The sequence below is a fragment of the Strigops habroptila genome, chromosome 3 (genome assembly GCF_004027225.2).
Source record: "Strigops habroptila isolate Jane chromosome 3, bStrHab1.2.pri, whole genome shotgun sequence".
NCBI classification, from domain to species: Eukaryota; Metazoa; Chordata; class Aves; order Psittaciformes; family Psittacidae; genus Strigops; species Strigops habroptila.
This window is the reverse complement of record NC_044279.2, coordinates 77,088,365-77,109,497: the sequence shown is the minus strand read 5'-3', so window position 1 is coordinate 77,109,497 and position 21,133 is coordinate 77,088,365. Positions and strand designations below refer to the sequence as shown.

Genomic DNA, 21,133 nt, shown 5'->3' with positions numbered 1-21,133 from the left:
GAGGGAACGATCCTTCTGGTGTTTGGCCAGGCTTTTCCTCACCCCAGCCTGCTTGTTTGTTCCCTGTACAGAGATTTCTGCTGACTTCAAGGATCAGTCGTCCCCAGCTGGGAAAGACCCACAGGTGGCGCCAGCCTGCTCCCCACCGCCCAGCAGCCACCATTCCTCAGAGCTGGTGGTGCCAGTGTCCCTGGGGCAGACGGTCCTTGTGGGCCGGCTGGAGGACTTCCTGGAGAGCAGCACCGGCCTCCCGCTGCTGATGGCAGGCCACGATGGGCCGGAGCCCCTGTCCCTGATTGATGACCTCCACAGTGAGATGCTGAGCAGCTCGGCCATCCTGGACCACCCACCTTCACCTATGGACACCTCAGAATTGCACTTTGCTCACGAGCCGTCGGGGGGCATAGCCCTGGACCTGGCTGAGGCTAACTTGGACAGCATGGACTGGCTGGAGTTGCCAGGGGGGCCTGTCATGAGCCTGGCTCCCCTTAGCACTGCAGCTCCCAGTCTCTTTTCCACAGACTTCCTTGATGGACACGATCTGCAGCTGCACTGGGATTCTTGCTTGTAACTCTGTGAGCAGAGACTGAAGGGAATGGGAGTGGGAGGGCACGGGCATGCAGGGGGAAGAGGCCAGTCAACCAAAAAGAAAAAAAGAAATGAGCTCCTAGTATTTGTACTCCTCCCCCAACAGTGTCCTTCCTGCACGGAGCCAGCAGAGGTGGCAAAGGCAGACCTGCTGCTTGAGTCACAGCCAGACCAGGGCAGGGACAGCGGCTGCTGGGGGCAGAAGAGGCTGTAGGAGGTGTGGGGCTGGTGGCCTCCTACGTGCTCTGTGCAGCCTAACCCAGCTGGGGTGAGAAGGGAGCCGGCAGCCCCTCTTCCTCCAGGCAGGAGCAGGGATGGCAGCACATGGAGCGCGTTGTTGCCGGGCACGAGTTCCCTCACGCCTCGCAGTGGGACAGGGCATGACTGGGCTGAGCTGTTTGCAGAAGCAGCACCCCACACCTTGCTGGGATGCACAGATAAAGGGGGTTGTGCTGCCCCTGCATGGTGGGTTTAACGGTTGCAGAAGGGGATTCTACCTCTGGGGCAGGACACAGAGGCAGGAGCACTGGCTGCAGTGGCCTCCCTCTGCACCACTGGCTGGCTGTCAGGGGAGGGTCTGATCTGCTGCAGGGCTGCGAGGAGCTGGGCAGAACAGGCACCTTTTCCAAATGTAGCCAAAGGGAACCAGGCTTCCCCACCAACCTGGTAGTGTCTGAGCTGGGTTCCCAAATATTGCTGAGCTTGGCAGAGGCCTGCCTGCTTGCTTCACTCGCTTTGGGCTGCAAAGCAGATTTTTAAGGTGCTAAAATCCAGGTCCTTACATGTTAAATCTGTCCTCCTCTGCCCCAGACCTCTGGAGGTGAGCCTGCAGGCACCTGCTACCCCCCAGCTTCCACAGCACCTATGGTGGGGGTTATGGACAAAAAAGCATCCCAGTGTCCCGGGGTGGTGCATGGGGCACAGCTGGCAATGAGCAACATATCATTAGGGGCCATGTGCAATCTCTCCTGCCTTCAGCTGTGCTGTTCCCTCCCTATAGCAGGTGCCTCAGTGGAAAGAGGCAGCTGGGGATGTTAGCCCTGATGCGCGAGGAAGGGGAAATGGTGCTGCAGAAGGGGTGTTGTGTGGCACGAGGGTCCTGGCTCAGTGGCGCGACTGTGAGGGCCCCTTTTGGGGGAGAAGTGGGAGCAAGTGACGGGCAGCTGACCTCTGCTCTTCCTTCCCTCCAGGCCCACGGGGGGAAAAGGCAAGAGCAAATGGCTGTTCACTGTGAGCTGCTGCCATGGAGGGTCCTGGGCTGGTGCCTCAGGGCAGCTGCTGACTGCCACGAGGGCAGATGAGTACCCCAAAGCACCCAGAGCCATGGTGATGCTATTCCTTGTGCAGGGTTTTGCATTGGAAACCCAGGCCTCTGGCTCTCTCTCATGCTGTTACTCCTGTCACTTTGGAATTCCTGTGTTGGTTAGTAGTAACTCACTGCCACGTTTACCAGGGGAGGCAGAGCCTAGCTTTGCCTCACCAGGCAGCTGTCTCTGCTTGTGCCCTGAGCTGGGTCCAGACTGAGGGAGCTGGGGAGGGCAAAGCTGGAGGTGGTGGCGTTTGAAATCATACAGCCTAAGGTGCTGACCCTGCTCAGGCAATGGGCGGATAAACCACCATCCTTTTTAATGTCTCCTTGAGGATGCTGGCTGTCCCCACCTTTCCCTGCTGGGGAGGAGCAGGCACATGCTGCACCCTTGCACCTTTGGTACCTGGCACTCTCCTCAGGGGGAGGCCTTGCCTGGGAGAAACTCCTGCTTTCCTGAGCCCTATTTGCTTGTTAACTGCATGGGGAGCCACTTTCTTAATCATTTGCAGGGGGAGCCTAATGGCAGCTTCCTTCCTTTCTGCCCCCCTCTGCTTCCTTCTCTCCCCAGTTGTAAGCAAGGCAGAGCCTCTTATCTGCCTCCCTCAGTGTCCAGGGAACACTGACTGCTTTTTGTTGTCCAAGCTACAACGTCATGTCCTAAAGATGGAATAACTGGGACTGGCAGACACCCCCCCTGAGCCCTCCTTCAGTTCTCTCCTGGTGTTGCCTGGGAGCAGTAGGTGCAATTGCTTTACAGAGCTCTCCCCAGGGCATCTGCCCACCCCTGGTTCCAGGTGGGCACAGGAGGTAATCAGTTGCTTAGGAGGAAATTACTGGAGGGGATCTTTCAAATGCTAAGAGGGAAAAGGGAGGCTGCAAACTCACACGAAATCACCTTCTATAGCCCACAGTAACCCGCAGCCCCAAACACCACCCAGCTGCGGTTTTTTTGTACAAACACTCACAAAGCTGCAACTAGTAAATAAAGAATGAACTTACCGAAGTGCAGTGAGCTCCTAGAGGCAGGTGGGTGCACCCCCAGCCTGACCCTGGCCCGTGGCAGAGGTGTCAGTGCTGGTCACCAATGTAGCCCTCCCTGGGGTTGCTGGGGACAGGCTGAGCTCCCGGCTGCTCACACTCACCTTCACCCTCCCGCCGTCATTTGTGAAACGCTGTAGGAATTTAATGACCCCAATTTAATTACTTGAAATTGGCTGATGGGCTGAAGAGCCCCCAAGGAGCTCAGATGACACAGAAGCACCACGAGCCTCACCTCCCGAGGAACCCAGCCGACCTGCCAGAGCCCCTCTGCACAAGGGGCTTCTGCCAGGGGAGCGAGCGCTAACCCTGTGCCCAGGGGCAGAGGGGAAGATGGCACCTCATCCCAGGAAAGAAAGATTAGAAAGCCTTTTCCCCAAGCAGTGCCCAGAGCAGGCCAGCCCAGTTCTCTGCTTTCTTACTATTATTTGTTTGAATAATAGTTCAATAGTTCTTTGTCGGAAGAGGTGTTCCCCTGGACGTACATTTTTGCACCCATTGGGAAAGAAAACCCATGAAGTCTGATGTTCTGCCTCTACCTTGAATGTAATCCTGAATCTTTCTGCTGTAACCACTACTTGTTTGTAACGTGTATTTGAGTAGCGCGCACTCTCCCTTCCACTATGCAGCACGCGGCGAGGGGTGGTCAGCACCACTGGAGACGGATGGTGCTGGGGCATCAGATCCAGAGCGAGTGTTCAACTGGAAAAGGCTAAAAGTGACAAGTTAACGGGGGAGAGAATGGATCTTTAAATTGAATTATTTTTTCAGTTACAGATATTTGAAAAAAAAAAAGTCCATTTTATTAAAAAAAATTCCAAACAAACAGCCACATGCTCACAGGTGTCTCTGCTCTGCTGGGGGAGGGCGTGGGGCCACGCTGCCTTTTCCAGCTAAGGGTGGGTGAACCTTCAGGAGGAGGGGAAGCCGGGAGGAAGCAGAGACAGGACACCTGACCCAAACCGGCCAAGGGGTATTCCATACCATAGCACGTCATGCCCAGTGTATAAACCATGGGGAGTTACCCGGAAGGCCCAGATCACTGCTCGGGTTGGGCTGGGTATCGGTCGGCTGGTGGTGAGCAATTGTATCCTCTGCCCTTGTTGTTATTATTTCCTTTATCATCCCTCTGGATGGCATCCCTTCCCCCCAGCTTGTCAACTGCATCACACAAACATGCCAAGGGCACACTCAATCCCCCTATGTCACTAACAAAGATGCTGAACAGCACTGGTCCCAGTACCAGCCCCAGAGGGATGCCACTCACTGCTGGCCTCCACTTGGACATCAAGCCATTGACCGAGACTCTTTGAGTTCGACCATCCAGGCAATTCTTTATCCACCAAGTGGTTCATCCATCAAATCCAATTACCTTGACTGAAACCACTCATTTTCACATCAGCAAACATGCTGCAACTTCCACCCTCCCATGAACGTGGGCTTCTGCCCACAGTTCTCCCAGGCCCTGTGCTGTCACCATCCCACTGTGCAGCCAAGGCTGCACCTGTTTTTTGTGGAGGAACTGGTTGCTACACAGACAATGCTGCTTTCCACCACTGCCCAGCCCTGGTTTCTGCCAGCCCTGCTCCCTTTGCTACTGGCCCTCCTCCTGCAGTGTCCGTACACCCTCTAGGTGTGAGTACTTCCCGCTTTTCTGGGGCTCTGCAGCAGAGCTGCGCTTCAGGGAGGATAGGTGGTGGAGAGGCTGCTGCTGGCAGCACAACTGCTCCTGCCCCAGCCACTGGTCTGATGCAAGGCTGGTGAGGAGCCCCCAAAGTGCCAAGCGCAGGTTGAACAGAGACCTCGGCTTGACGCTAACGGAAGTCAGTGCAGAAATGGGGTCGTAATTATCAAAGGGCGGAAATGAAGAATTAAATCTCATCCTGGCACTGTCAAAAAACAAAGCCAAAGCCCAGCACTGTCCCAAGATGCAGTTTATTTACAAACCCACCAAATAAAGTAAGAATCTAGTGTCATTCCATGAGTAGTTTGTGCTCACAGACAAGCGCTTTCAGTAGAAAGTCACAGACTCCATATCCAGAGCCACCACCACAAAGTAGCAATTCTCCACTCCCGACCTGCGTCCCCGCTGCCACCGCAGGGCGAGGAGGACGAGTTACATCTCCCTGAGCCAGCTCCAACCTGAACCTCGTCCTGAGCTACAACGGTGCCAAAATATACACATTCCTGGAGTTCATTTACAGCTTTTTGGTTAACAGTAAAAATCACCTAGAGACTAAAATGACAGCAAGAAACACTTGTTTAGGGGAGAGGTGTTTTTTTGTCTGCTCCCAGAGGAGACACAGCCCATCCCCTAAGGCTGCCACACTGGTAACAGGCCAGTGCCATCGGGCACCTCTTGTCAACACCCCACATGCCAGTGCCAGGGAGGTGGGATGAGGCTGATGCCGGTTGTCCCTTCTCAACCCTGGCTGCAGGTCAGAGGAACTTGTCCAAGTGCTTCAGGATTTGCCATCCCTCTCCCCGGCAGAGGCAAGCCCTTGGCTGGCACAGGGGGATGTGCCATCCCTGCTCCCATACAGCCATGAGTCTTTCACCAGCCCAAATCCACTTGCACCCGCAGTGCCACCTGCCAATGGCACCAGCTTTCATGGACTAAAGCCACCCCACAAGGGCTGTGTCTCTTCCCCATGGCTACAGGCCCATGGGGCAGTGCACAAGGGGCCCTGGGCCAGGCTGCTCCCCAGGCACTGGGGGGAGACAGGGCTGAGGCAAACATGAGATGGAGATGGCAGAGATGGGGAAGGCTGGGAGGAAGGGAAGGAGGGGGCACTTATTTTTGTGGCCAGAACACACTTGTCCCTTTGCAGCATTGCCTTCAACCATCACCTCCCTCAAGTCTGCAGCTCAGCCTCTTGGCGCTGCTGCCATCTGACCCAGTGGCCTGGCGGCCCCCCAAGGGGGATTCTGTCACAGATAAAAGTGGGGGGGGTAGGGGAGGGCAGGGGGTGAGATGGTGCGGATGGGGGAGAGGAGTGTGCGCCATTGAGAAGGTTTCCCAGGATGGGGCGGGGCGGGGGTCACCCATCTATGTCCCAGCTGAAGAGATGGTGCTTCACAAGCATGTCCTGCACCCCCTCCTTCAGTGGCTTCTTCTCCTTCTCCTGCAGGACGACACAGAGACCCGGGTCAGTGCTCCGCACCCAGAAAAGGGAGGCTGTGTCTGCGGCACCCAGACAGAGCAGCCTCCTGCGCTTCCCACCTCTGCACAGCTGAAACAGGGAGAGGCCCTGTGGTTTGGAGAGCAATGGGGAAGGGAGGAGCCTGCATTGCCCCATTTTCCCCTGTCCCCGCTGCCAGCATCACAGCACAGCCCCAGTGCACAGCCTGCCCTGGCCGGGAAAGCAGCCCCGTCCACAGGCTCTGGTGCTGGCCCAAGAGGAGGCACAGGATAGGCTGGAGCATAAAGCTGGGAGAGGCAGAAAGTAACTGAAACCCCCGGCTGAGGGAAAGAATGAGAAATGCCACCTACTCACCTCCCTCTTTATTGGCAGCTCCCAGTCCTGAGAGAGGCTGAAGGCGAATTTGCAAAGGACTCTGCAATGGGAAGAGAGTGATGGTAACAAACACACACCCCCTCCAGATCACACTCCCAGCCTGCGCCCACAACTGCTGCCCCCAGGCATGTTTGTTGGTGTTGAAAGGGCAGCACCAGCCATTCATCCCCTCTTTCCCCCTTCCTCTTTGGGCTTCACGTCCTGCCAGTCCGAGGCTGGGAAGAGAAGTTGGAAGTTGACTCAAGTGCAACCCCTACAGAGCCTGATGCAGCAGCGCAGGGAGGCATGGCCAGGCTCAGGTGCTGCTACACTGCACTCAGCTGGCAAAGGGGAACCTTTCTGGAGGTTCCTCTCCAAAAAGCAGTCCCCTGCCAGTATCAATTAAGAGTTCATGCACTCCCCTCTCTCCCTCCCTGGAGGTAGAGAAGTGCCCTGACTCCCATGCGCAAGTGTCGCACACAGAGCTCCCTCGCTGGCCCCAGCTCTAAGAAGGGGCTGCAGGCACAGCCTCAACCCTGTCCCTAGGACAGGGATGCAGAGCTCAGACCTCCTGGCAACAAGCGCATCAGTCCTTCCGGCTCAGGGCAAACTCCTGCATGGGGGTCTCCTCCGACTCCTGAAGCAGTGAGGTAGCTGAGGCTCTCCACGGAAGCTGGCTGGGAGCAATGCAGCACCAGCCTCTGCTCCAGCTCCACACAAACCCGAGCCCAGCCATGAACCAGTCCCACTTGGTCCTCCAGCTGTGCTGAACTAGCACTGCCCCCATGCTGCGAGAAGGCAGCCACGGGACACCCGCAGCACAGAGTTGGAGGGGCCTCCTCCCATGCAGCAGCAGCACAAGGAGGACATGGCACCCCGAGGTGTGCACATCCTGGCTACAGATGCTTCCACTGGGGCCAGAGGGTGGCATGGACAAGAGACAGTTCCCGCAGGATAGTAGCAGTTACAGGGCTGGAATGGTGGTTGCTCTGTGGCTCCCTGGGACTGGATGTGGCTTTGCAGATGCAGGAGGGCCAGGAGCATGCCATGTGATGTGTGCCCTGGGCTCCAGGTGATGTGCTTTACGCAAGCTCAGGCACTAAAGCCACATTCAGCCCCTCACATCGCTCGCTCGCTTATCCAGGAGTCAGCCAGTGACTTGACACCTTCCTGGCCAGTGACAGCCACTGCCTCTCCACCACATTCCCTGTTCCCTGCTTGCATTCATGGTGGCTAGCACCTGGAGAGCAGGGGGTAGAAAAGGCAGTTTCTCCATCAGAGGAGGTGCAGGGCACAGCAGCGGATTGCTGGCAGTCAGAGGCTGCCTGCTTGTCAAGACAGCTACGCAGCAGCCAAGCCCTCGGGTCAGGCAGGCATCCTGCGTTGCATTAAACTGTCTAGACGGTTGCTGCTGCCTCAGCACACAGAAAGAAACCTCTGCAGCAGGGATGCCTGGGCAGCACATGCTGCTACTCACTGGAGAGGGCCCAAAGGCAGCCAGAGTGAGGGCCACCTCCTGCAGGGGAGGAGGAAATCCATGCCACATCCTGGCGAGGCCCGTGGGGGCACTTACCTCAGCTCACATTTGATCTGCACCCAGCCGGGACTGCGCAGGAATGACCAGGGATGGAACCACTTCTCCACGGTCTGCAGGCTTGAGCACAGCACCTCCAGCCACAAGTGCAGCACCTGCTCACTGCAGCAATGGGGTAGAGGCGTGTTACTAAGCTGAAGCCAGGGAAAGAAGCCCCATCCCTTCAGGATAGCCTGTTTTCAGCCCAAGCCTTGACCCCAACCCACAGTCCAGAACCACAGTGGGAACAGGATATCCCAAGTAAACTTGTGTGAGCCACTCCATGCAGTAAGAGCTACTTCTTTCAGCCAGGAGCCAGGCCAGCATGATGAACAAGGAGCAGGTCTCACTCTGTGGCTGCAGTGAGAGGGGAAAAAGACCCTGTGGCCTAAGGTAGATTGAAACAACTGCTGGCTTTGAGTCCGCTCTGCCCCCTCCCAAGCTCCTTGCACCCACCATGCCAAGGGTATCATGCCCAGATGACTCACTTAAGTCCAACACAGATGAGGGAACGAAGCTTCACGTCCATCTGTGCATGTGCAGCATCGTGTGTCATGTTCACAGCCTGAACTGCCTGTAGGGAGCGAAGATGTGGTTACCACCTTCTCAGCTGAGCCTTAGGCTGGGCAGGGCAGCCACTTCAGCAGCACAGCTCCCCACCCTCACCCAATGCCACCAGCTAGCACCAGGGGGACCAAGCCCTCCCAGTGGCTTCACCTTCTGCCTTCCCCCAGGCACCTGGTGTCTCCACTCCCGGTCAGAGAAGGTCTGGGAGACTGGACCATCTCCCTAGAGATGGGCATCCCGCAGCCTCCATGAGGAACTGCCCCACACTGGGAGCTGGGCTCTGGCTGGGCTGAGTGCAGCACTTACCCGGTAAAGCAGCTCCTCTGGAGTGAGGACTTTGCCATCTTCATCAAGCCTGCAAAGATCACAGCAGAGACCTAGCTAGTTCTGCAGCTCATGCAGGCCTTTTCCCTCTGCACCCCAACAACTCTCTTCCTACTGCTGAGGCCACAGATGATCCTGCAGCCATGAAAGAGCAAGATACAGATCCAGAAGCAAACGCAGGAGTCCAGGGAAGGGGACAAGAGCCACTGCCAGCGCCAAGTCAGCACAAGCACAGCAGCCTGATGATACTACACCCACAGGAGGATGGGGCAGCCCATGAGCCTTCCCAAAGTGGAGAACAGCAGTGGTTTGATGAGCGTGCAGGAGTAGGGCACAGACCCAGCCGCTTGGTGTGGTGGCCTTACCTGTAAGTCTTGCAGAGCACAAGGCGAGAGTACACAGAGTCAAAGTCACGTTCCACTTCCCGGCTTGCAGCCTAGTGGAGCAGAGCGACAGTCAGCACGCTCTGCCCAACAGCCTCATCATCCCAGCCCTCTGGCAACACCGCTCCACAAAGGGAGCTGAGACATCTCACCTCTTCAATGAACAGCCAGGGGTGGCAGGGCCCCCCCAGCAGAGATGGCTTCTTCAATCCATGTTCAAATATGGACTTCAAGGCTGGACAGAGTGTCCCTCGCACCAAGTCTGTCACTCCTTCTGTGACTGAGTCATCTCCAGCGATGGAGTACTGAGGAACAAGAAGAGCCAGCTCTCAGCATGCTGTCGAGGGGCAGAGCATGGAGGTGGTCCACTCATCTACAGCTTCTCTGCACAGAGCTCTTCCACCCCCAGGTGCCCACCAGCCCCCCCGCCCCCTTATGCTCTTGCTGGCTCTCGGATAAGGCACCACATTCAGTGCTACTCCCTAGGGATTTCCTGGGACACCAGGACCTTTGTGCCTATGTGGTACCCAGGAGACTACACAGGTGACCCCAGCACCATCCTGGCAGCATTCAGCATGTAGGAACTGTTGTGGTTTGGTGTGATGCTGACTGAGCTAAGGTAAGGAGAGGGACTTGAAATGAGGGTCTCCGGGACATTTTAAGCTGCTAAATGCAAATGGGGCTAGATAGGAATTCCCTGGTCAGCTGGTGCATCACTTCAAGGTATCACCCTGACACACTGTTCCATGAAGGATATTCCAAAATTACTATTTCCACAGCTGGGAGGAGAACTGCTCAGCAGTACAGGGGGTGTTTATATACAGAGAAGTGATCTGCATCTAAGGAACTAGCCCTGAGAAGTGAGTAAGGTAGCAAGTGAGATGTCAATAGTGAACTCTCTAGGGGCTTCTTCTGCGGGTCTCAGGTCAGCCTTAGAGCCCTTCTTCACTCTCTAAATGCTGAGGAGAGGGAGGAACGGGGCCTTCTCCACTTTACCTGCAAACTGCCTAGGCCAATAGCTGATGATGTTTGTTTCCTCATCCATTACCCCAGTCTTGGGGCCATACTGAGGTATCTGCTCCTGACAGGTGGCATCTCACCACTGCTGGTAGTGAGAGGAACCAAGACAGTGCCCCTTGGGCACAGCTACTCAGGAAGAATCCACTGCAGTGGCTGCAAAGCATGAGCAGGATCCACAGGCACAGCCTCAAAGGAGGAAGGAAGAGAGCACAGGCAGTGGGGAGCCGGCAGAAACACTGCCCATGGGATCCTCCTGCATACCTGCCTCCTGCATTCTCAGTCTGCCTCAAGTTCACCTCTAGGATCCTTGCAAGCCCAGGCATCACACTCAGCTATGCCCTGCAGCCCCCTGAGGCCCGCATCCTCCAATCAGTCAGCATGAGGAAGTTGTGCAAACAGGCTTAGGAAGATAAGCTGCCTCATCACATCACCAAGCACTCAACAGCCAAAGAGAGCAAACAGAGTGAAGGAGGGAAATAGACAGCTCTTTCCAACTATGTTTTTTCAGTTATGACATTACTCGTCTTTTTTTATGTCAGGGGTTTTTTTGTTGTTGTGGTGTTCTGGTTTTTTCATTACCTCTTTACTCCGCTCATCCAGGATCTCCACAAATTTTGCAGGAAACCAACCTACAAAGAGTGGACAAAGAGATGAGCCTGACATTGACACTGAGAGACCCCTACACAAACAAGATCAGAGCCCAGAGGGAGCTGAGAATAAATCAGAGTTCAAAGAAGGGTCCAATCCCAAAGAAGGACAGGAGCAACCTGAAAATCACAATAATTAAGGCAACTGCATGGAAGCCAAGTACAGGACACTGCCCACAAGCAGCAGAGATGACATGCACCCAACCACCCTGCGCCAGGAGGACGGAGCCTAAAGTTGCTGTTTGCAAGAAGTAGCCAGGTAGCTGCATGACTGCTCTCATACCCTGCTTTAACATTTCCCTTGTCCCTGTCAGATGCTCTCGGTAACCACCAGAGTCTTTGCTGCAAAGGCACCAGAGCAGTTGCTGTGGATGAAAGGATGCTCCGCATCCGGCACCACTCTCCCCAGCGCAACCCATCCTGCTCTCACCTCTCAGTCCGTTCAGCTCTCCCACCCAGCAGTGCTCATCCTTCTGGGAAATAATCTGAAAAACAGGGAGTGGAAAACACTGGTTAAAGAGAGTGCAGTGCCAGGAGGGCTACAGCTACCTGGCTGTGTGTGCACAATGAGGAACTGCTTTCTTCTCAGCTGTCTGCCAATGTTCTGTTCTCACATGGCCCAGGGCCTTACTACAAACACAACACTCTTCTCCCCAGTTTCAGATGGGACACCCACAGCTAAATGGATGCTTTTGCAGGCTTACCACAGCTCAGTGCGCACTGTTGAACTGGGACTTCTGCTCAGCTGTATGGCAGCCAGGAAAGGGACTTTTTGTTTGCACTGACAATGACCCACAAGACAACACTCACGGGGACACTCAGCATCATCCCCTGGCAGCTCCCAGAAACACCAACTGCTTCCCTTGGACTCCTAAGTGGGCTCTAAGCTGATCTCCTCCCTTCTTTCCCTGCAGAAGAGGCAGTGCAGCACCCCAAACCAGTCGGTTCCTCATGGTCCTGCCCTGATCCCTGACGTACCGTGATGATGTCGTTCTTTCGGAAGCCCAGCTCATCGTCATCGTGTCGCTCAAAGTCCAGCAGTGCCTTGGCTCGCCGGCGGCGGTTGCGGGAACAGGCCACATAGTTCTCGTGGTCCCGCTGGTGGCTCTCCATGCTGTAGTCTGGAGTCAGATCCTAGCACGCATGTGGGTGAAGAGCAAAGAGGAATGAAAAGCAACAGATGACTTCCAGCTGATGGGCCAAAGCCTGCATGCCCTTGTTCCCAAAGCTCTTCCTTCTCCTAGCAGGCCTCCCAACACAGCCTTCCTCCACCAGGGATGGGTTGAGCAACCCTCCCTCTCCACCCATTACACCTGGCATGTTCTTCCTTGATCTTATGCTCCAGGAGCATGTGAACAGCCTGTGGTGGACACCCAACACTCATGCCTGGAACACACAGCTGTGCAGATCCAGCTGTTCCCACTCACAATGCTGCAGTTCTTGGGATCCACACACTGGAAGTGCCGTGCCACCTGCAGAATGGCCTCACGCAGGTCAGCCACCAGCTCTGTCTGCTTGATGTTCTTGGCTTTCAGTGCCTCCAGATCATCATCCCCTGGGGGAGTCCACACAGCCAGAGGGAAGGCAAGGAAAGAAAACACACATAAGGCCTTTATTTTTTTTGTTAACATTAGAAATCATTGATTCTGCAGAAATCAAAAAAGCCTGACATCAAAAGTGCCTACACTAAGACAGGTGCTTACTGCCAACCTATTCAATAATGTAAATAGCTAGTGCCAATTTGGCTGTCTCAAATTTTAAGGAGCTGGTATTTCAAACCACATCTGGAACTGAAAGATGTCATCTTTGGTCATCTGGGCAACTCAGTATATCAAGAAGCTGCATAATACTTTCTACTGCGTAGACACTTCTATATAGTCACCTGAATGGTGGGACACAAAACTTGGGAACTTTCAAAAATTCTCTTTAACTGAAATTCTCTTGAAGATGAAACAGCTTCTGGTTAAACTACTTCTGATTTCTGTACACCTCACAGGCTGAGAGCATATTCTTCACTGAGTCTCGAAGAAGATTTGAAAAGCCAAGACAGCCCATTTTGCTGTGTCAGTCTAGAAGTCAGAGCCACAAGAGAAAAGCTGCCACCTACTTAAGACCTTGATGTCCCCAACAGCCACATTTCAAAGGGTTTGGGTGTATAGAAATGGTCATAAATACAAAGTAAAAGTTACCAAAGCATCTTTCAACAATCACTAATTAAGTACAAAGTAAAAGCAACCAAAGCATCTTTCAACAGTCACTAATTCCCCACAGGAGTTTTCACAGCCTACCTCTATTAATTTATGCAGACAGATACCTAATGGGACGGATTCTTTATAGACAGTTGATGTATCTGAATGCCTTGAAAATTGGGTACATAATGTTTGGTACATGATGCTTTGTTTAAACTCAAAGATATGTTTTCATACCTCCGTTTTTTCTCTCTAATATACTGAAGATGTGGTAGCTTGAGTAACAAAATCAACATTTAAACAATGTCTAATTTTTATACAAACACAGCTTTTATCCAATACCCAAGTAAATCATTGGCTAGCAAATTAGTACTCTCCTTATCTTTTAACAGCACTGTAGAAACCAACACGAATAGTGTGGCCCAAGCTATATAGCTACTGCAACAGCGATGTACACATGAAGCTTCTGCTTACTGGAAAGTGATTAATGTTATCTTTTAATCGTAAGTGATCTTAATCAAAAAGACCCAAACTTTAAGAATATAAATAGAAGCACAAAATTAGATTTTTAATTATTTTTTGTAATTGTTTCCTATTTAGTAAATTAAATGATTAGAGAATCAGATGCACAAAGCTTAAGAGAAAATAGAACTTTGTTTCTGGACTAGAAAAACTGCAGGGCATACTTACTCCCAGTCCAAGCAATGAAAATTAACAAAACCTCCTCCTCAGTGGCTAGGGGTAGGAAATAGAGCCTCTAAGAAGTCTCACTACAGATTCAGATATACAAAGATTGTAAAAAGAGAGGTGATCACGCAGACAGTGGGGATTCCCAGAAAATGCATGTTTCTAAAACAGACTGTGACTAAAGAAGAAACTACTCAACCACAGCCGCAGTAGTATCATGGGCTGCCCTCATTTACATAGATCACTGATTCTTTCTGTACTCATTCAGTCCCTTCTGGCCAAAATACCATACTCCTCCATCTGTACTCAGATGAGTCCCACCCAAACACAAGCAGGAGACATGGGAAGCAAGTTCCACACCCTCCTACCTCAGAAAATACATGACAGAGAAGAAACGTTTCCTCCAGATTCACCGCACTGCACCTGACACGCCTGCACGTACATTTCCACAACAGGAAACCAGTGTGGGATCAGTCATGTGTGAGGAGGCTGTATTTTGAGTCTGCAGAGACTGATCAGCTGCACAGTTGTGCAGAGGAGGACTCTCTCTCTTGCATTTCCTTGTTGCAGTGCCCATCCAACATGAACAAGGCAAGATTGCACATCATGTTCTCCCAAACTACCTTTTGCTGTTTCTTCTTTCTATTCCTTCATTAGAAATCTGGTCCAACTGCTTGCATCTCAGCTAGAGAAAGCCCTGGCCAAACCGATGTAGTATGAGCAAGACTCCGGCCTTGAGCAGGAGAGGTTGGACCATCGGCTCCTAGAGGCCCCTTCCAAACGGTGCTGTGATTCTATGACTCCTGTCCAAGTCACTACTGTATCTGCGCTCACTCTAAGGAAGACCAACCAAGTTCTGGTTAAGCTCTTATTCCCAGACAAGATCTGTGTACCAGCTCTACATTGTAACTATCACAGGCAGCAGACTTCACACTTAAGGCTGATTGACAGTTTCCAGTATAAGGTGAATTTATCATATCCCAGCTTTTCTTCCCCTCTTTTAGGCTGAAGTTTTCCATTCTGTTTATCTGCTGCAGGATGACAACTTCTCTATTTTAACTAACATTTTAAATATCAAGAATAATATTATGTAAAAAACATGACAGTCACTGTACAGAAACCCCACTGAGAAAACACTATCAATCATCTCACTTCTACCACTGATACATTTTGAAGCTTGAACTTAAAATTTTTCTTTGTGTGTGGTATAACTCACCTTCATAAAACTACTCAAACTTGGTCAAGGAGACTACGTGAGACACAAGAAAGATGCATTTGGCAGCTCAGTTCCCTGCTGGTTCAGTCTGTACTGTACATTACATACAAGAGGTCTGAGTTCAGGTTGCACAAGCAACTTTCCCCACATTTCTTCATTTCTGCAGCTTGACTTTACAGCATCATTGGTCTTCTACCATAACTTTTTATGTGCTTATAGCAAGCTTGTGACAATACATCACCTTCCTGGAAAACATCAGAAAAGCTCTTCTCTGAAAATACCAGTAAACCCAAGTTTTAGATTTAGTCAGGCTATTTCAACCACAACAGGAACACCATTTGAACCCTGCAAATTCAGTATGGTGTCTTCCTCCGGAAAAACAATTTCTGTGGTGAGATGTGGCAATTTCAAGAACACTAACCAGTTGCAAAGAAGGTGATGACAGTGAGGCTTACAATAGAAAGGGCTATTATGGAGTCAAAGAAGCAAGTTACTGTTAAACCCATGCAAAACCTATTCTGGCTTTGTGCCTTCTGGACATATGCTGGCTTAGCTCATAAGCAAAGAAAATTCATCCTCAAAAGTGTTCACAAGACTGAACTCTCAAAGTAAGTAAGGGGGAACACCAGAGATGTTTGCATTTATACATTTTGATGGTGACGCACTGGCCCATCTTGCCCTGACTCAGATCTTCAGAGATGCTCCAGAATGGAGCAGAGTAGCATCAGGAGAGACCAACTTCCAGCCTGGGGACTGCATACAGACTAACCAAAAATGTGTCTGACCTGTTGGTCAGTGCAAGAAGGACATTACAGCTGTGCTGAGCTGCAGCCCACTGTTAGTCACCATTCAAGGACTAACCATCTAACCTAAAATTTACTTTCTGAGCTCAGACCAAAGCAAGCACCTAGAAAACTGCACTTCTTCCCCCTCATCCTTCAGTTCTGGCTCCCTGCACCCTCTTCCTCTATCCCAGTGTTTCCTGCTTTGCGCTCTTCCTTCCTAGACTGCTACACACACCAACACTACATTACAGGCACAGGATTGCCCTTACCAAAAAGCAGAGAGGTGATGCCAGATTTCCTGCGCTGGGTTCTGCGACGCACAATCTGAGGCACAGGGAAGAGAGAGAACAAAGCACACACATTAGGATAGATCTCAGAAAGAAAACAAAGCAACCGTCCACACTGGGCAGCTCTGGGCAAGGGGTCCTGACAGCCACCACTGCACGGGGGAGGCAAGGGAACTTAGCAATTTTAGACATGAGTTCTTCTTGTTCTGACACAATGAATCACCTCTACTGCTTGATCTGCTCCATGTGCAACAGGTTATTTATAGCTCAATTATTACAAAAGCATAATTGAAGTTCAAGAATCAACCATGATTCGAGTAAATAATCTAATTGTACTTGTTGCCAAAACCAGTTCTACATGTAATTATATATAAATTTCTAAGTGGCTGCCCATTACATTTTAGAATTGCAGGAATGTCTTGTGATGAGCACACAGGTGAGCATCAAGAATACATCTTCCACACAGGCTTGACAAACAGCAGCTACATCATCTGTAACTGCAGACTGCAGTCCAAGATTAAAGACAAGTGCATTTTTTATTCAGCTTCTCATGCTGTTTTTTGACTCTACCTTCCAGAGTTATTTTAGTGTACCAGATTCTTACTAATGGATTAACTCCAGTTCCTACTCTGCTCTGTGTGCTCCAAGCAAATTCTGCCAAAAGCATATGTTGTTTCTTTTAGTTTCCACTAATGAAATGCATCACATTTCATCATAACTCTCATTAATGATAATTACAATCAACGTCAATATCCCTTTCACCTGAGGATTTATCAACCAGTACAGATCTGGCAGCATTTCATTAGTACAGACCTTCCTCCAACTTCCCAATTCCTTTTCTCCTCTGGACAACAGTTATCCTGGAGCCATAATCCTCTCATACAGGAGGACTACATGCTCACAAACAGCAACTGGGAGGGAATATATAAAGGAATGGTAAGGAATATATAAAGGAACGGAGCAGCACTCACTTTGGATAAATTGTTGACAGTGGTGCTGGAGTTGAGCAGCTGCCCTTGGTCAGCAATGAGGTAGGCCAAGTGTTTGCGGCGCTGGGTCTCCACCGCCACATCTGTCAGCGAGCCAGCCACGCGCATGGCCTCCCGCAGCAGCACATCTGCATCTTCAATCTGACTGGGGATGTCTGAGAGCGTGTTGAAGATCGAGGCAGAGTTCTCGGACTGGATTAGCTCATCCTCCTGCAGTGAAACAGTCATTTTGCCACACAGAACAATGAGCACAACAGCTATGCTCTTGGGGCTGCTAGATGTAATTTATATTCAGTGTACAGCTTGGGCATGTGTAACTAGACAATTCCATAAAAGACTTCAGCAGGAAAAGTTCAAGCTACCTTTGGGAGGTGAATAGCACCTTTTACTGCTCTACTGCACTGAGACCTCTCCCCAGAATTCTAACTGGCATGGTTTTGAATCACAGCATCATCATTTAAAGGAAATCAAATCAGCAAGGAAAGACAAAATCAAAGCCCTTCTGCACCCACCACTAGGACTGGATACAGCAGAGATCTTGCTGGGGATAAGAGGATGGAAGATGCTCGGTCTCATACACTATAGAGTGCCTATCACGTCAAACTGTGCTCCACCTTCCTCTTACTCCCAGCAGGCTCACCCTTGCTCTTCAAACAACAAGCTGAACCATGAAATTATTTTTCACATAAAAAGGAAAAGATCAGGAGGTTAAATCAGGTAGACCAACCAAATCACATGTGGCCAGGACAATGCTAATCTCTTGGAGCATTCAATAGTGCCACCAAAAGCTTCCCACGTGATCACAATCTCTGCTTTAAATCTCTGCTGATAGATTGTGCAAAATCAAGAGGTGTCTTGGTTTAGCTAAGGTGGACTCTCTAGTTGGGATCTAAACTGAATAGAAGGGGCAGCTGATCGGGTTTAATTATGAGAGAAAATCAGCAATCTCTGATTTCTGGATGGTGCCTTGGAAATTTTTCACAGCCTCCAGTTCTGAAAGCAGCAGGAAGTCATCTTCCCTAGCACACTCCTAAACCACATACAGGAAGCAGATACAGAACCTTCTGGCCCCTAAAACTCAGGATTAAACACCGAAGTACTACAAAAGAGGAAGAGGAGGTGGGAATTACCTTCATACTGAGCATGCCCAAAGTGAGCTGGAACAGCACCAGAGAGCCCTCGTAGAAGAATAGGTCCCATATACGCAGCAGCAGCTTAATGTGAACAACACTAGCGAAAGAGGTGAGGAACCAGTGCAAGGTGATCAAGGAGAGCTCTGTGAACAGAGATACAGAAAAGAATCACGACATAAAAAGTCAGCCAACCAGTGGAGAGGGACTCTCCTAGGTGCTGTCCTCTCAGCTTAAAGATGACCATGCATTGCCTCCAGGGCCAGGAGGTTTGCTCCTAGCCCTGCTTCTTTTCCTTTGTGAAACAAGAACAATAATCTTTGTCTGCATGTCACCCTGGCAAGAAAAGTTATGGTTTCTAGGGCACACTTTTACCAATGTCGTGCTCCTGGAGCAGCTTGTCCAGGCGAGGCAAATACTGCACAATGAGCTGTCGCAGGACACGCTGGTCTGTCTGCACGCCCATCAGGGTGGTGCTGAAGTAGGAGGCAGGAACCAGTTCCTCGATGATAGCGCACATCATCCAGAAGGCATCTTCCTCCTCCAAAAAGAGCAGCAGAGAGGCAGCCACCTAGGATTTTGCAGGAAGAAAAAATGCATGTCCTAAGAGGAGCAGAACTCTTTCCCCACTTCCTCATGTGGACAGATGAACCAGTATCTAAGGTGATGAACATCCTCCTTCCTTTACAGCAGCTCTCCTACACTCTTCACTGAAGCGATTTCTTCTGAGTGTAATGCCTGTCCCTCCCCAACAGATGGACTGAATTCCTCCACTCCCTTCCCAAGGAAAAATACTCCATGTGGAAGGGATTTCCTTTCAGCTCACCTGGAGGCTATAGTGTCTGGCAGTACTGTCTCAAACCATTTGCCCCAGCATAGCGACCACAGACAAAACTATCCCTATCACAAAGACACTCTGAAACCAGGTTACCATGCCAGTGCCCTGGCAATATCCAATCTCTGGGTAGAGCCAGGCAAGTCCACGTAGTATCCTGCGTAGCCGTGGCACCCCGATACTGTTCATGTTGGAGAAGCAGGCGTTGCTGGGCATTGTGCGTAGCAAGTCCTTTTCAATCTGCCGGACAGCCATAAACAAGGAGAGAGTCAGCTTGCGCTATCTGAACAACTGCTTCTGCTCTATACACTTCCCCATGGCCCCTTGCCTCAGGGTACGCTGCTTCCCCACACCCATTTGTAGGTCCCTAGGCACCAAAGAAGGTGGCTTGCCCAAGCACCTGGGGTCAGTTTAACAGCCTTCACTGACATGTGAGACACAGTGACTTGGTGACTTGCAAGAAATACTTGCCTAAACTCAACTCCTAGTTTCACCACTAAGAATAGCAAGCATACTAGTTGGGAATTTCATCTGCTTGGATTTCAAGGAAGGCTTTCCAACAAACCTATTCCAGAGAGAAACCAACAACCTGGCCATATCTGTGACAGAGGACTTGGAGGTGAACAGCCCAGAGAGAAACCAACAACCTGGCTATATCTGTGACAGAGGACTTGGAGGTGAACAGCCCAGAGATCTCCGTTGGGCAGTGTTGTTCCTTCTTCCAACCATTTTGAATCTAGCTTCTTGGTCATGGGTGAACATGTGCAGAGCTCAGTTTCTTTTTCCTTTGCCTCCTCCCACAAAAAAGGAGCTCAGAGGAAAAGGGAAAACACCCTGTAACAGTTTTGTTGGTGTTCAGAGACTTCATGTTTGGGTGAACAAAGACAGTCCCTGGAAACAGCTGCCACTACCTCAACAAAGGTGTATCTGTCAGCCTTTCAACCTCCAGTTCCCTCAATGAACATCAGGGTATTTGCTGAGATACAACTCTAGCTACTGCAGGTAGTATGGGTCAAACCCCTTCTCTGAAGTCCTCAGAAGGAGGGGAGGTGCACAGTTCCTAATCCAACAAAGCAAAGAAGAAATATGCCAGACAGGATTAAGCTTTAGCAAGATTCAAGCACACATGTCCTCTCAACTGTCCCTGCTGCAAGTTTCAGACCCCTTCCTCCTCACGCAGCAAATCTTGCCCTTCTCCCCACTCCCTTGCGCCCAGTCAGCACAATGCAGCGCTGACTCCTACCTGTTTGGCAGCAATGGTTTCATTGTTAGAGCTGTTTTTCACAATATCCCGATACGACATCTCTGAATTCCTCTTCTTCTGCAAGGCTCCTGACAGGCGCATCCACAGCTGTGGGAACATGGTGAACAAAGACAGGAGGAGTCATTAAGACAGCCACAGAAAGCCAAAATCTGACACTCTCTCAATCAAGAGAAAGTGGTCTTGCTCCACTGTCTCTTACTCCAGGTAGGAGCGCCTGCCCAGAACAGGCAGCACTCTCACCTGTGGCCTCATGCTATGTGGGATGCCGGCTAGCACCAGGGAGCGCAGCTTGTCTGAATGAGGTAGGGTGACCTCAATTTTGTCCCAGGTGAGGTCACCCACGTCATGGTTATGTGTGAATTCCAGGTGAGCCTGCCACTTGAGCCTCTGCTGTGGCTCCTCTGTCAGTGGGATCCCCAGAAGCTTGCTGGAGTTTGGCTCAGCACCATCTGCCTCAGCAAAGGGAAGGGAAAGAAATGGAAACATGTGAGAGAGGCAAACAGGAGAGGGAATGGATATAGGGGAGGGAGTAGGACGGCCATCCAAAGAAAGCACATTAAAAACATTCATGTCTTCCAGCCTGAGCACGGAAAGGAAAAGACTGGTTTCTCTCTTCTCCATGCAGCAAATTTTATGGTCATAAGCAAAAGGCACTGGGGCTTTGAGAACTAAGAAGCTGTCAGCAGGCTTCTAGTCTCTACTTAATCATGATCTAGAATGGAGTGTGGCTGGAATTAAACAAGACCCTGGCAGCAGTCATCCTACTGAGTTTTGTAAGGATCTGTAAATCAGGCTGACAAAAGCA

At 51.1% G+C, this 21,133-nt stretch overlaps 2 protein-coding genes across 9 annotated transcripts in view; one reads left to right on the top strand and one right to left on the bottom strand.

Moving 5' to 3' along the window:
* MRTFA (myocardin related transcription factor A) overlaps positions 1-3,761 on the top strand; it is a 98,199-nt gene extending 94,438 nt beyond the window's left edge. For all 4 annotated transcript variants that reach the window (XM_030478348.1, XM_030478350.1, XM_030478349.1 and 1 more), the window contains one exon: positions 72-3,761. In XM_030478348.1, the coding sequence (XP_030334208.1) occupies positions 72-571 (500 nt within the window). In that variant the 3' untranslated portion in view covers positions 572-3,761. The remainder of the gene's footprint in view (positions 1-71) is intronic.
* Positions 3,762-4,851: 1,090 nt separating this feature from the next.
* Positions 4,852-21,133, bottom strand: part of SGSM3 (small G protein signaling modulator 3) — a 30,961-nt gene continuing 14,679 nt past the window's right edge. For all 5 annotated transcript variants that reach the window (XM_030478342.1, XM_030478340.1, XM_030478345.1 and 2 more), the window contains exons 5-22: positions 20,569-20,777; positions 20,308-20,415; positions 19,161-19,304; positions 18,605-18,800; positions 18,230-18,375; positions 17,082-17,309; positions 16,093-16,147; positions 12,374-12,501; positions 11,925-12,080; positions 11,377-11,431; positions 10,879-10,928; positions 9,432-9,584; positions 9,262-9,332; positions 8,879-8,927; positions 8,494-8,579; positions 8,006-8,128; positions 6,433-6,493; positions 4,852-6,060 (exon numbers count right to left, since the gene is read on the bottom strand). In XM_030478342.1, the coding sequence (XP_030334202.1) occupies positions 5,977-6,060; positions 6,433-6,493; positions 8,006-8,128; positions 8,494-8,579; positions 8,879-8,927; positions 9,262-9,332; positions 9,432-9,584; positions 10,879-10,928; positions 11,377-11,431; positions 11,925-12,080; positions 12,374-12,501; positions 16,093-16,147; positions 17,082-17,309; positions 18,230-18,375; positions 18,605-18,800; positions 19,161-19,304; positions 20,308-20,415; positions 20,569-20,777 (2,102 nt within the window). In that variant the 3' untranslated portion in view covers positions 4,852-5,976. The remainder of the gene's footprint in view (positions 6,061-6,432; positions 6,494-8,005; positions 8,129-8,493; positions 8,580-8,878; positions 8,928-9,261; positions 9,333-9,431; positions 9,585-10,878; positions 10,929-11,376; positions 11,432-11,924; positions 12,081-12,373; positions 12,502-16,092; positions 16,148-17,081; positions 17,310-18,229; positions 18,376-18,604; positions 18,801-19,160; positions 19,305-20,307; positions 20,416-20,568; positions 20,778-21,133) is intronic.